At 38.1% G+C, this 12,393-nt stretch overlaps 1 protein-coding gene across 2 annotated transcripts; it reads left to right on the forward strand.

The window, feature by feature from the left end:
* Positions 1-357: 357 nt before the first annotated feature.
* LOC129315111 (probable galactinol--sucrose galactosyltransferase 2) lies at positions 358-6,914 on the forward strand. Of its 2 annotated transcripts, XM_054958666.1 has the most exons (15): positions 358-584; positions 1,489-1,662; positions 2,202-2,409; positions 2,750-2,994; positions 3,297-3,387; positions 3,628-3,676; positions 3,776-3,867; positions 3,971-4,078; positions 4,237-4,359; positions 4,509-5,061; positions 5,344-5,411; positions 5,507-5,641; positions 5,728-5,945; positions 6,115-6,203; positions 6,306-6,914. In XM_054958666.1, the coding sequence occupies exons 3-15, from the start codon at positions 2,219-2,221 to the stop codon at positions 6,663-6,665; spliced, it is 2,322 nt and encodes a 773-aa protein (XP_054814641.1). In that variant the 5' UTR covers positions 358-584; positions 1,489-1,662; positions 2,202-2,218; the 3' UTR covers positions 6,666-6,914. The 2 variants fall into 2 exon arrangements, with proteins under 2 accessions (XP_054814641.1, XP_054814635.1); XM_054958660.1 differs by lacking the exon at positions 1,489-1,662.
* Positions 6,915-12,393: the final 5,479 nt, after the last annotated feature.

Here is a 12,393-nt window from a genome sequence, read left to right on the forward strand (position 1 = left end):
AATTAAAATATTTTATAATTTTTAAAATTTAAATTTTTTAAAAAATAACTTACATTTAAAGTAAATGATTTTGCCTTATTTCATCTTCATGATTGAAGACTGAATTAAAAACAACTGTGCCGGTACAGCAGTAGCTCCGCTCCTAGAATTCCCGCGATACTTCTCCGATTTTAGCAGAAAATATTCTCTGATACTTAAAAATTAAAATATCTTCTCAGTTTTTCATTTCTTAAAAATACTGGTCGGACAGCATCTTCCACGTGTCAGAATATGGGCATTCCGAAAGTGGGAAACTTGCTCGACCTTTAACACTGAACACGGTATAAAAGCCCTCTTCCGCTCTTTTCTCCACTCGCCCAGCACTAATTCGTGAGCGTCGTAAGCCATTGGTCTTTGGCAGTGACCGTTGCTTCGTGATTTCCCTTTCATAGACGGACCATTCCTTCTTGGAATGTACTTCTCTTGCTGAGTTCTCTGCTGGCTTTCACGTGTCTCCCCGTTTCTGAATCGTACTAGCTCGCTTCTGTTTCTTCTTTGAATTATCGGAGCTACCTCGACTCACTTAGTTCCAGCCGCGGATTCCGGTGAGTTATGGAGGCTAATATTAGAGTACCCTTACATTTTACTTGATTGAGCTCTGCCTCTCTGGGTGCTTTGAAGATTCGTTTTATAATCAAAGTGAAACATCTAGGGAGCCATTTTTCAATTTCGAGTATCTAGCTGGTTCATTGTTTCGTTGCGGTGAAATTCCTGTGGATTCTGGATTTCCGTGGTTCGGAATGTGAAATTGTGTGGCGAGAATCTGGATTTTGGGATCCAGAGGTCCGCTGATTTCGAAGCGTTTTACCTCGAAAATTGTTGCTTGTTAGCTCTGTTATTTATTCGCGAAGATCAGTTTCAAGGAGTTAGAGTTTCGGTGGATGTTGCTTTTTAGACTTTTTTATATAATTTGTTTTCGGTGACAGAACTGCTGCTTTTCATGTTCGCTTGTTTGAGAAGTTCCTTGGCTCACCTAGATTTTCTCATTTCCAGGAATACTAGCCTTCAATTTTCTACAGTACGTACTTCATATTTTCTTGCTTGCACCTATATATTCCCCGTCAAACGGAGCAAAAGAGTAAAATAAGAAACAATACGGTGTAATCTCAATCATGTGTATTGACCATGTTTGAGATCTCTTGCTTCATGTATTCCGATCATTCTAACAATTTTCACCACATCATTTGCCCCCTCTATCTTATCAATCATTTCCCTTTTGTCGGTTTTTGTGTGAGCTTTGGTTCCGGATTCCACGCAAGACAAAATTGGCTGATGCTTTCTGTGAAAGCACTGCACCATGGTCCATCGTCGCTCTGATGAATTGCTCGATTAGCGTTCTTTTTGGGTCACGTTAGTTATCTTTTTGTATTTTCATTAAGACGCTCGAAACTTTCAATTATTACCAATATCAGACCCGTAAGAAATCTGATTTTCTTTCTGACCTGACAGCCCCCAATCACAAGTAGCCCATCCCACAAGAAAGAAGAACACCACCTCCTCTGAAAGGGAATGAAGAAGCTGGGGTTTTACTAAAGTTGAAAGTCTAGACTGTTGACAGAAAGGAAGCATTTTTTTCCTGCACCTAACATATGTACAAATAAGTGAAAAACTGTAGAGGACGTGGTTAGTATTTCATCTTTCCCTTTAACTCGTTTAATTTGAGTAGGTAATAATGCTATGGATTGCATCGATACAACCGTTGGCGTGGATTCTTCCTTCACAGGGGCCACATCGCAATCACACTAATGTGCGCATAAGTTTTCGCATGCGTCATAAACCTCTAGGTTTATACGACTTAATCCCTAAATTTTACTGTTTTAGCCTGACAGTTATAAATCTTACTGTTTATGTGACAGTCTCCTGGACTTTGAGGCTACTTTTTTTTTTTTTTTTTGGGTTGGTTCCTTGTTATCCTTTTCTTTTTTGGCTCTGAGCCTCTGATACAGTCTCCCTGTTATCCATTTTCTCTTGTCCGCGTCAATTTATTTTTGTCTTCTTTTCGCGTTTGTTTCTGTTCTGTACTCTGAGCTTAACATTTTAGATTCTTCGAGCAACAATGCTTGTCATCCTTGAAACTTGATATTAAATATCTAGTATACTGGGGATTTCTTTTTCTCTTTAATCTTATATACGCTAGCTGTTTGGTGTCTGTGATGATACAGTATTCAGGTGTTCAAAGATGACGGTCACGCCTAGGATCTCCGTTAACGATGGGAACTTGGTTGTTCATGGGAAGACTATACTGACAGGAGTACCAGATAACATTATCCTCACCCCAGGATCTGGAGTGGGACTTGTTGCTGGTGCATTTCTTGGTGCCACAGCTTCCCACAGCAAAAGTCTCCATGTCTTCCCCATGGGTATTTTAGAGTAAGTTTTTTGCAACATCTAAACTTGATAACTTAGCTATTGGAAATTCAAAATACACTTTTAATTTGTGTGAAATGCTTTCTATGGATTCCTGTGTCAATTGTTTGAGTAGTCAAAGAAAATTTGACTGCTGCAAATTAAACAGGGCGATGTGAAGTGTTTACTTTTGACATGGGCAGACATGTTGCTGCGGCTGAATGATAAAGTTTGTGGCATGTTTGAACTAATTTTATGCACTTTTGTTAATTTTAACATCGTTTTTTAGTTGGACTACTTGACTTGCCGATTGCTGCTTTGTTAAAGCAGATTGTAAATAATTTTTCATTGACTTGAAAAACAGGGGCCTTCGGTTCATGTGTTGTTTCCGGTTCAAGTTATGGTGGATGACTCAGAGAATGGGAACCTGCGGGAGAGATATCCCTTTGGAGACCCAATTCATGCTTATAGAGAGCAAAAATGACGGAGGTGCTGATTTGGAGAATTCTCAAACCATCTACACTGTCTTGCTTCCTCTGCTGGAAGGCCCGTTCCGTGCTGTTCTACAAGGGAATGACAAAAACGAAATAGAGATTTGTCTTGAGAGTGGTGAGTACCTCTTATCCATACACAATTACAGTTAGTCTACATTAAACTTTGCCCCGCCATCATAATTAAGCGCCATGTCTAATTTCGTCAGCCAAAGTTTGAAGGAGTCTTACCTTCTGAAATTATGGGGTGGAGCTGTCGTTAAAGCAAATGCATGTGGGCTGGAGAATCCTCTCGATGACTATCAATCATTTGAATCGAACATATGAAGATTATAGCTTTGGAGACTAAGTAAATAGGATGATGAACCGAAAGAATCCAACCGATCTTTTCTTTTTTTGGTGTGTGATTTGGTTTTGCAGGAGACAATGCTGTTGAGACGAATCAAGGTCTTCACTTGGTCTACATGCATGCTGGGACAAACCCTTTTGAAGTCATTAACCAAGCCGTCAAGTGAGGCATCTTTTCCAAATTCTCTCCCCCTCTCCCCCTCTCCCCCTCTCCCTATCTCCCTGTGGGTGTGTTTTTTCTCTGATCTGACACACCTGTTTCCCATCACCCCTGTTTCCTAATTGGCACTGGCTAGTTGTCTTTTACTGGCTAATCATCTGAATATACATACATACATACATACATACATACATACATACATATCTCGATTATTACTGACCCGTTGTTTGTTTGTCATTCAAGGGCTCTAGAAAAACACATGAAAACATTCCTTCATCGTGAGAAGAAGAGAGTAAGAACTTTCCCCTCGCTGTAATTCTATCGAACCCACAAAATTGGCTTAGTTAATATCTAAATTTTCTTGTAACATGTTCTTGTTGATTTCATGCAGTTGCCATCTTTTCTTGACTGGTTTGGCTGGTGCACATGGGATGCTTTCTATACTGATGTCACGGCAGAGGGTGTTAAGGAAGGCCTCAAGAGGTAGTTATTGAGAAAATTTATTGAGTATGCTAGTTTTTTTTTTTAATGAATGGAGGAGAGATGGATCAAACAGACACTGAAACTTGACTCAATATGATTGTAGCTTATCAGAGGGCGGCACACCTCCACGCTTCCTTATCATAGACGATGGTTGGCAACAAATTGAAAGTAAACCAAGGGATGCTGATTGTGTCGTACAAGAAGGAGCACAGTAAGATCTCCATATATAATCAGTCACAGTTTGCCATGCTTACCTCAAGCACGCCGTTATCAATAGGCATTTAAATATTCAACAACCATACCATTACTTGTTAATTGATTTGATTGAAGCTATTTTTTGTTGATTTTTGTCAAATACGATCTTTGCAGGTTTGCCAGTAGGTTAACTGGTATAAAAGAGAACACTAAATTTCAGAAGAATGGACAGAATAATGAACAGAGCTCAGGCCTGAAGCATGTGGTGGATGAAGCGAAGCAACATCACAATGTGAAGTATGGCTTTAGATCCTTGAATTCATTTGAGTATTTTTTTTATGGTGGAACATTTTCCTTTTTAACAAGTTGTTTTGCATAATTGCGAAAAGCTTTGTCTGACAAGTGGCTGGCGTAATTGAGTTTCCCATTATTCTTGTGATGAACAGATATGTATATGTATGGCATGCTCTAGTTGGTTATTGGGGTGGAGTGAAGCCAGCAGCCAGCGGCATGGAACATTATGACACTGCTTTAGCATACCCAGTACAGTCCCCTGGCGTACTAGGAAACCAGCCAGACATTGTCATCGACAGCTTGGCTGTACATGGCTTGGGTCTAGTGCATCCCAAGAATGTTTTCAACTTCTACAATGAGCTCCATGCTTACTTAGCTTCGTGTGGAGTAGATGGAGTAAAAGTTGATGTTCAGAACATTATTGAAACCCTTGGGTCTGGACATGGTGGCAGAGTCTCACTCACACGCAGCTATCATCAGGCCCTTGAGGCCTCCGTGTCTCGCAACTTTCCTGACAATGGATGTATCGCATGTATGTGTCATAACACCGATGGGCTCTATAGCGCTAAGCAGACTGCTGTTGTGAGAGCGTCTGACGACTTTTACCCACGCGATCCTGCTTCCCACACAATCCATATATCATCCGTAGCATACAACACGCTATTCCTTGGAGAATTCATGCAGCCTGACTGGGATATGTTCCAGGTAAGAAGTGAACTTCCCTGCATTTGCGGTTACTGCAGTTGCCCTTTTCTTTTAGTTGTTTGACTCGTCAATTTCTTAATATTCGTTAATCTATTTAAATCACAAAAATTGAGCATCAACGTGCTTATTAAAATTAGTGGAAAATGATACAATACCAAGCTTATCATGTTTTGAACTTTTAAGGGATATCCAGTGGTTTTCACTTTACTATACGCTCTGGGTTCAATATATTCTCCATAATGACTTCTATTGATATTAACGAAAGAATCTTTGCTACTTCAGAGTTTACACCCAGCGGCAGAGTACCATGCTGCAGCTCGTGCAGTTGGTGGAGGCGCAATTTATGTTAGGTATATTGATGTCAGTAGAAGATTTTTGTTACTGAGTTATAAAGGAAATGAGCACCTTTTTAATGGTTATTGTTGTATTTATGTTGCTTTTTCAGTGACAAGCCAGGCAACCACAATTTTGAGCTTCTCAAGAAGCTGGTTCTACCTGATGGATCAATTCTCCGTGCTCAACTACCAGGAAGGCCCACTCGCGATTCTCTCTTCACTGATCCAGCTAGGGACGGGACTAGGTCTGTTTATTTCTATCTCTGAAAATTTGGAAGTTGTGTTTAGACATAAAGTGAAGGCTCATGTACCTAAATTTTCAATTTTCTAGCTTGCTCAAAATATGGAACTTAAACAAATGCTCTGGAGTGGTTGGGGTATTCAACTGTCAAGGTGCTGGGTGGTGCAAGATAGAGAAGAAGACCCGGATCCACAATGCATCTCCAGGCACACTCACTTGCTCTGTTCGTGCCTCCGATGTTGACCTCATCACTCAAGTGGCTGGTGTTGATTGGGATGGCGACGCCATTGTTTATTCGTACAAATCAGGTACTATTTATTGGATAAATGGAATTGCATTTCGGCGAAACCAGGACTGATTATTTAGGTACTTGTGTTTGAGTCTGGTGAAGTTTGAAAGGGACACGCTCTTTTATTGTGCTTTTATTTAACCTCGCATTTTCAATATGATCAGAATTAACCAGATGATATATTTCAGGTGAGGTGATTAGGCTGCCTAAAGATGCCTCGGTGCCAGTGACGCTGCAAGTTTTGGATTACGAACTTTTCCATTTCTGTCCAGTGAAGGTAAGGCTCCATTGCTGGGGCATAAAACTCTGACCGGTATTTGGTGATTTACCCTGCAAGATCGGTAGAGTACTGACTTAAAAAGTACTGTTTGTTTCGCAGAAAATTCCTCCAAGTATATCGTTTGCAGCAATAGGGCTACTGGGCATGTTCAACACCGGAGGAGCCGTAGAGCAGGTTGAAATCCACAAAGCAAGTGACAAAGAAGAACTATTCGATGGCGAGGTTGAATCTGAGCTGACCACTTCTCTCAGTTCAAGCCGATCAGCAACGGCAAATATTACCCTCCGAGTGAGAGGAAGTGGCAGATTTGGAGTGTACTCCTCCCAGCGCCCCTTGAAGTGTGTAGTGGGTGAGGTTGAAACCGATTTCGAGTATGACTCGGCCACCGGTTTGGCTACCTTCAGTATTCCTCTTATTTCAAAGGAATTGCACAGATGGCCCATAGAAATTCAAATTTGAGACGTTTACGTTTAGCAATTGAAGAGTGTGTTGTCAGGTCGGACAAAGGAGAGGTTTTTTTTTTTTTTTTAAAAAAAATAACATCAATGGAGGTATGAGGAGAGCGGGTTGGTTTGGTGTAATGAGATGTCACAGCAAGTGTTTTTAGTGCTTATTATAGCAGAATGATGAGTAGCTGTTTCACCTATGCAGTCTAGATGTAACAAGGCCGTGTGGTTTCTGTCGAATAAAGGTTCTCACTTTCTTCTTTGTTTTGGAGCAAACTTCTCATCTTTAATAAATCATATTTCTATCTATTTCTTTATCGATTTATCCTAAACTGCGGAAATCCGTCGTAAGAATTTGAAAGGTTGATGAGTCCTTTTTTTTAAAAAAAAAATTACAGAGTTGGTGTTTTTGATTGGGCCATGAGGTTCTATAGTCCACCCAGATGAATCAGGCCTCGAAGAAATACCCAAAAAAATATTGTGAATGTTATGAAACTCTGATTCTAAGATAAAGCATCTTTGTATGAGACCCTTGCCAGGTGAAGAAAATAATAGTTGTACGGTCAAATGAGTCTTGAATGGAGTGTGGGATTTTACAAGGCTGGATAACTTGAATTACTTCCACCAGTGCAGCAGCTTGGCAGTGATGTTCTGTCTTGGTGTGGTAATGCTAATGGTCACTTTACTTTGAGAAGTGCTTACTTCTTAATTGAGGAACCACGCCTTTAAGTACAGGTGGAAATGGAATGGTGCTGAGAGGATCAGATTTTCCTTGTGGATGGTGTTTCGTAATAGATTACCAACTTATTCATGGAGAAGTACGTGGGCACGATGCCCACCGCTTTGTGATTAGTGTCTGGCTGCAAGCTAGGATCTCCTACACGTTTGAAGAGACTGTAAGTATGCAAAACAGGCATGGTATTGTCTTATTAACGCCAATTTGGCGAATCATTTCCTTTCAGCTACTCTTGTGGATTGGGTTTCTATGAACCTATGGAGAAATTTTAGCAATGGGAACTGCACTGGTTGGGATGAATTATGGGGGTTGATAATATGGAAACTTTGGGATTGGAGGAATGAATTTATTTTTCAGCAGAATGCACAGAAACCTTCTGACCCAATATGTATTATTATGAACATTCACCACAAATTTAGTTGTGCTTTACAGACTACCCCTTTGATCTGTGACTTTGGTACCAATGGTCAAAAGGTGTGGTTGCCCCCTCAACCACTGTGGTTCGAGTTAAATGTAGACGGAGCAATGGCATTAGACGATAGAGCAGCATGTAGGGGGTGTAATTCGTGATTGTGCGGGTGAATGGGTCGCTGGTTTCTCACTCTTTTTTTTTTGGATTATGCAGTGCGTTGAAGCTGAGGAATTGGCTACTTGCAAAGGCGTCTTGTTGTCTACTGGTATAGGGCCTTAGAAATATTATTCTGGAATTAGACTCCAACTATTATTGAGGCACTAAACAGTGACGTTGCTAGTGGTGAAAGTGAGAATATTGTCATGCTGCAGATCAGAAGGCTGGTTGAAAGAATTGAATCTATCAAAATTCAGTATGTACCTAGACATTGCGATCAAGTTGCTATGTTTTTAATTAAAGCTATGTTTGGTTGAGGGGAGAAGGAAGGAAAAGAGAGGGAATGGATGGGAGAGGAGAGAAAATTTGTTTCAAATTTTTTCTCCCCTCCTCTCTCGTTCCTCCAACCAAACAAATCTTGTGTGTGTTTATAATCTTGGGTTATTTTGATGTGGCTTCTGACTGTATAGGGGCCTTGGTGCTTGACAAATTGGGATTTAAATCCTCACATGTTTGATTGTTATTTTAGTTGTGGGCTATAGCTCTCTTTGATAACCCAAAAAGAAAAAAAAAAGGAAAAAAAAATTGATTATATTCTAGCTATATACTGACATGACTTTGTAATGCACGTTCTTTGCCTGCCAATTTCTATTGGTGGTTTAATACTAGGTTTGAAATTGCACCAAATACTTCCTCTAATAAATTTCTTCAAACCTTGACTAACGCAAATTAAGTTGGGCAAAAGACTTTTTTTTAATAAATATTTAACACAATTTCATACACAAAACTTAAACCTGAAATCTCAAATTAAGCTAGTAGAACACTTAACCAACTGACCTACACTCATAGTTGGGAATTTTTCCTATATTAATTTGAAATTATCTTAATTCACTATATAAATTAATCAGCTGACTCTTATTAAGTCATGTATGATGTGATGGAATGGGTTAGGTGAAATTGAAATGAGAGAGGAATTAACGATGTTTTAGGTTTGGGCTTTTGGTAGAGGTGTAAAACAATTTTAATGACAATTGTTTTTATTCACAAAACTTCGATGGAGATCTTACTCCGAAGAAGCATGCATGTGTCCATCCACCATTTTCTAATTGCTGCTATGGTTAGGGAGAATTGGGGATACTGTTGGTATTAAAAAAAAAAAGAAAAAGGAAGGAAGGAAAGAAAGGAAAATGAGAACCGCGGAACAAAGCTTTAGATGAAGAACAAAAACAAAAACATATTAGTATTTGGACCTAAAAAAATAATTGAAATGTGAGCATGGACCTGATCTAGTTTTGACTTTTTTCCTTGTTGGTTGCTAAACATTGTGTGTTTGATTGAAAGTTTGTAGAGGGACCTTCCCTTATTTGGTTAGCAATTAATAAAGAGAAGAAAAGGAACTCCTTATTTAGTTAAAAAACTAAAAGGGAGGGGAGCACTTCCCTCCCTTCCTAACCCTTCCCTCCAATTAGAAGTTTTTTGTAGGGGAGAGGAGAGAGAAAATAATTAAATTAAATTAAAACATTCATTTAAAAATTTTAAACTACTTTTGATAATAAAATATTGTGTATTATTTTTTTATTTCTCTTTCTTATAATAAACTAAATTTTATCACTTTACAAAAAATTAGTATATAATTTTTTAATGTATAAAATTTTAATATTTTTCATTAGATCACTGATAAAATATAATTTAAACAGGCAATGACGAGTGGGTGATTTAAATGCTTTCTATTGTAATTTTTCTTGTCATGTGGCAAACATTATTTGATAGCTTTTACACTATCATGTATTAGGAGTGTGCATGTTATCGAAACTTTGTTTTAAATGGATTATAGACTTCAGTTCTTGGTCTTTTAAGCTCTAACAAAAGTATTTTTTAGCCTCAAGCTTTGCAATTACTGCATGGATTGTTTTTTCAAATCTTTGAATTGAATGACATGTTTTCCTGTGTCTTGTCTGAAGCAGCCACATGGATTGTTGACTTTGTTTGGGTAATTGTCTTGTGCTAAACAATATATGCAGACAAAGGAAACTCAGCCTGTTGTATCTGATAGAAAATTACTTGCAAGGCTTGTTTTGATTAGAGAAGAAGCTCGAGATATGACGGGAGGTGAGATTTTTGATGAAAGAAACAGCCGGGGTTTGTACACCTTTCCTCATTTTGAGGTATGCTGATTTGCAGGTTTCATATTTCAATCTCAGTATGGTTCTCGCATTGAGTGAAACACTATCCAATAATACCTAGCTTTGTATCATCTGAACTTTGTATGTCTGTAAAAGGACTTGGAAATCTCAAATATATATGTAAGTAATGCTGTGTTTTTTAATTTGTTATTCAAATTTTTTTATTAATATAAGTTCATATTCTTAAAATAAAAACTTAATAAATTCTAATATAACAATTTTTTAAAGTAAAAAATAAAAATCAAGTTAAATTTGATAAAAATAAAATTGTTAATTTATTTTTTATTCCTCCCTCCTCCGCTCCCTTCATAAATCAAACAAATATTTATTAAAACCCTCCCCTCACCTACCTCTATCTCTCCTCCATTAAATTCCCTTTCCTCCCTTTCCCTCCCCTCCCTTTTTCTCCTTTCCCCTCAAATCAAACACACTTTTTTATTACTATTTTTATTTTTGAGTCCGTACTCAAATGCAATCAAGTCCAATGCAGTGGTTTAGTTTTATACTCTTGTAAATTTCATTTTTTTTATAATTCTTATGTTTCTCCCTTTATTTTTTAAAAAATTAGAAATTAAAATGCTTGAATTTATAATTTGTCATTTTTTATATTATATTCACAGAATAAAAATACAGCATCAATGCCAGATATGCTTTGGAAATTAAAAACAGCACGCACCGGCATTTATACGCGAGCAGCATTTTTTTAATCAATCATAACATATCGTGCATCGAAATAACATAAAAAAACAGCTTTATCACGAGTGATCAAACATAAAGGGTGTGGCTTTATGGAATTAGACACAACAACCTTAATCCGTTAATCATGTAACGTATTGACCCCAGTTAAAGTGAGGGTAGTTCATTCAATTTGCCTTTCTATTGTCTGCATTCTTTCTAGCTCTTTCAAAATTCAATTGGTTCGGTTCATACCCAACCCCAAAAAAAAGAAAGGGCTCGATAATTAATTAAACAATATTTAACGCTCTTCAACGCCTTTTAATCACAGAGAGCGAATTGAGCGTGCGGCTTTTAATTTAAGATGTGTCAATCTTGCCGAGGTAAGTTTCTTCGCTATCTTAGATTCTCGCCTTTTAGCTTCTCGCAGAGCAATCAATTGGCACGTAATCTCGAACCTAATGTGTGATTAGAATTTTTCTCGATCTTTTTTGTAGGTCACGCAGCCTACTTTTTGGTTTCGGATAAACATGATATATGCCTTCCTAGCTATCTGCAGCACGTGTAAATGTACAGTAGGTTTCTTACAGAGACCGTAGGTTTCAGATTGGAGTAAAATACAAGAAGATCACGTTATGATGGGACAAGCAAGCTAGCTCTCAATTTGATCAATGTCTCATTCAAACTCTATCTATGGAGATCAACTTTAACCATTCTTTGCCTTTAGTTAATCTAAGTTTCCAAATTAATGACGATAAGTTGGTCATGCCATGTTTCAAGACCATGATGCTCCCCTCCATACCTCGAGAGCATTTCAAAAACTTGATTACCAGATGTCGCATCTTCATCCAAATCTACCCAAAATTAAACCTCCATTTTGTGCCCAATGATGCCACGTGGCTTCTCTGGGTTCTTACCACGTGGATGGGAATCCTTCTTGCCCATGTATGCAGGTGATAGTCATATCTATAGATTTGTTCTTAACTGATTATTCGGTATCGTCCTCCTTTTCTAATCCCATCCATTTAATGGATATAAGTACGGATTTTGCAATGAAATTAATTCGAAGGCGTGTTCAACATTGATTTCACCGTGGCCGTTAATATGGTATGGAAAGATTTGGAAAATTTTTAGGCCACAAAGAGTTATTAATGCTTTGTTCCCAAGGGTCAAACTGGAATGTCTTGCACTCCATTGTCAGTTCGCCAAACTTGAGTTTTACTAATTTTCTATTAATCATGGAAATGCATGAATGAAACCCTGATTTACATACGCTACCCACCAGGTATATGGATATGGTTGAACTTGAACGTTAGTTATGAGCCACTCAAGGAGTGATAAATGTCTCTGTAATAGGGTGCTGCACGTAGAGAATCGATATCAAGATCCACAAAGTAAATATACTTTGCATGCTAATTAGATATTTTAACTGATCACGTTGGAAACCGCTTGATAAATGCAAATGCATTCAAAACAAGTGGTGGTAAAATGAAGCCAAGTGCAAAAAATTGGACAAGTCGGGCAGCTTAACATCACGAGAAATTAAACAGTAATATATCAGTTTCCTTCAAATAATGAG

The sequence above is a fragment of the Prosopis cineraria genome, unplaced genomic scaffold (genome assembly GCF_029017545.1).
Source record: "Prosopis cineraria cultivar Desert tree isolate PC_DT_omini unplaced genomic scaffold, ASM2901754v1 PC1, whole genome shotgun sequence".
Lineage (NCBI taxonomy): Eukaryota > Viridiplantae > Streptophyta > Magnoliopsida > Fabales > Fabaceae > Prosopis > Prosopis cineraria.

What these genes read in the sequence shown, in the direction of transcription:
- LOC129315111 (XM_054958666.1), top strand. Translation starts at nt 2,219, where the DNA reads ATGACGGTCACGCCTAGGATCTCCGTTAACGATGGGAACTTGGTTGTT. An exon ending in TTCCCCATGGGTATTTTAGA is followed by an intron (nt 2,410 to 2,749) that starts GTAAGTTTTTTG and finishes CTTGAAAAACAG; the next exon opens with GGGCCTTCGGTTCATGTGTT. An exon ending in TGTTTATTCGTACAAATCAG is followed by an intron (nt 5,946 to 6,114) that starts GTACTATTTATT and finishes GATATATTTCAG; the next exon opens with GTGAGGTGATTAGGCTGCCT.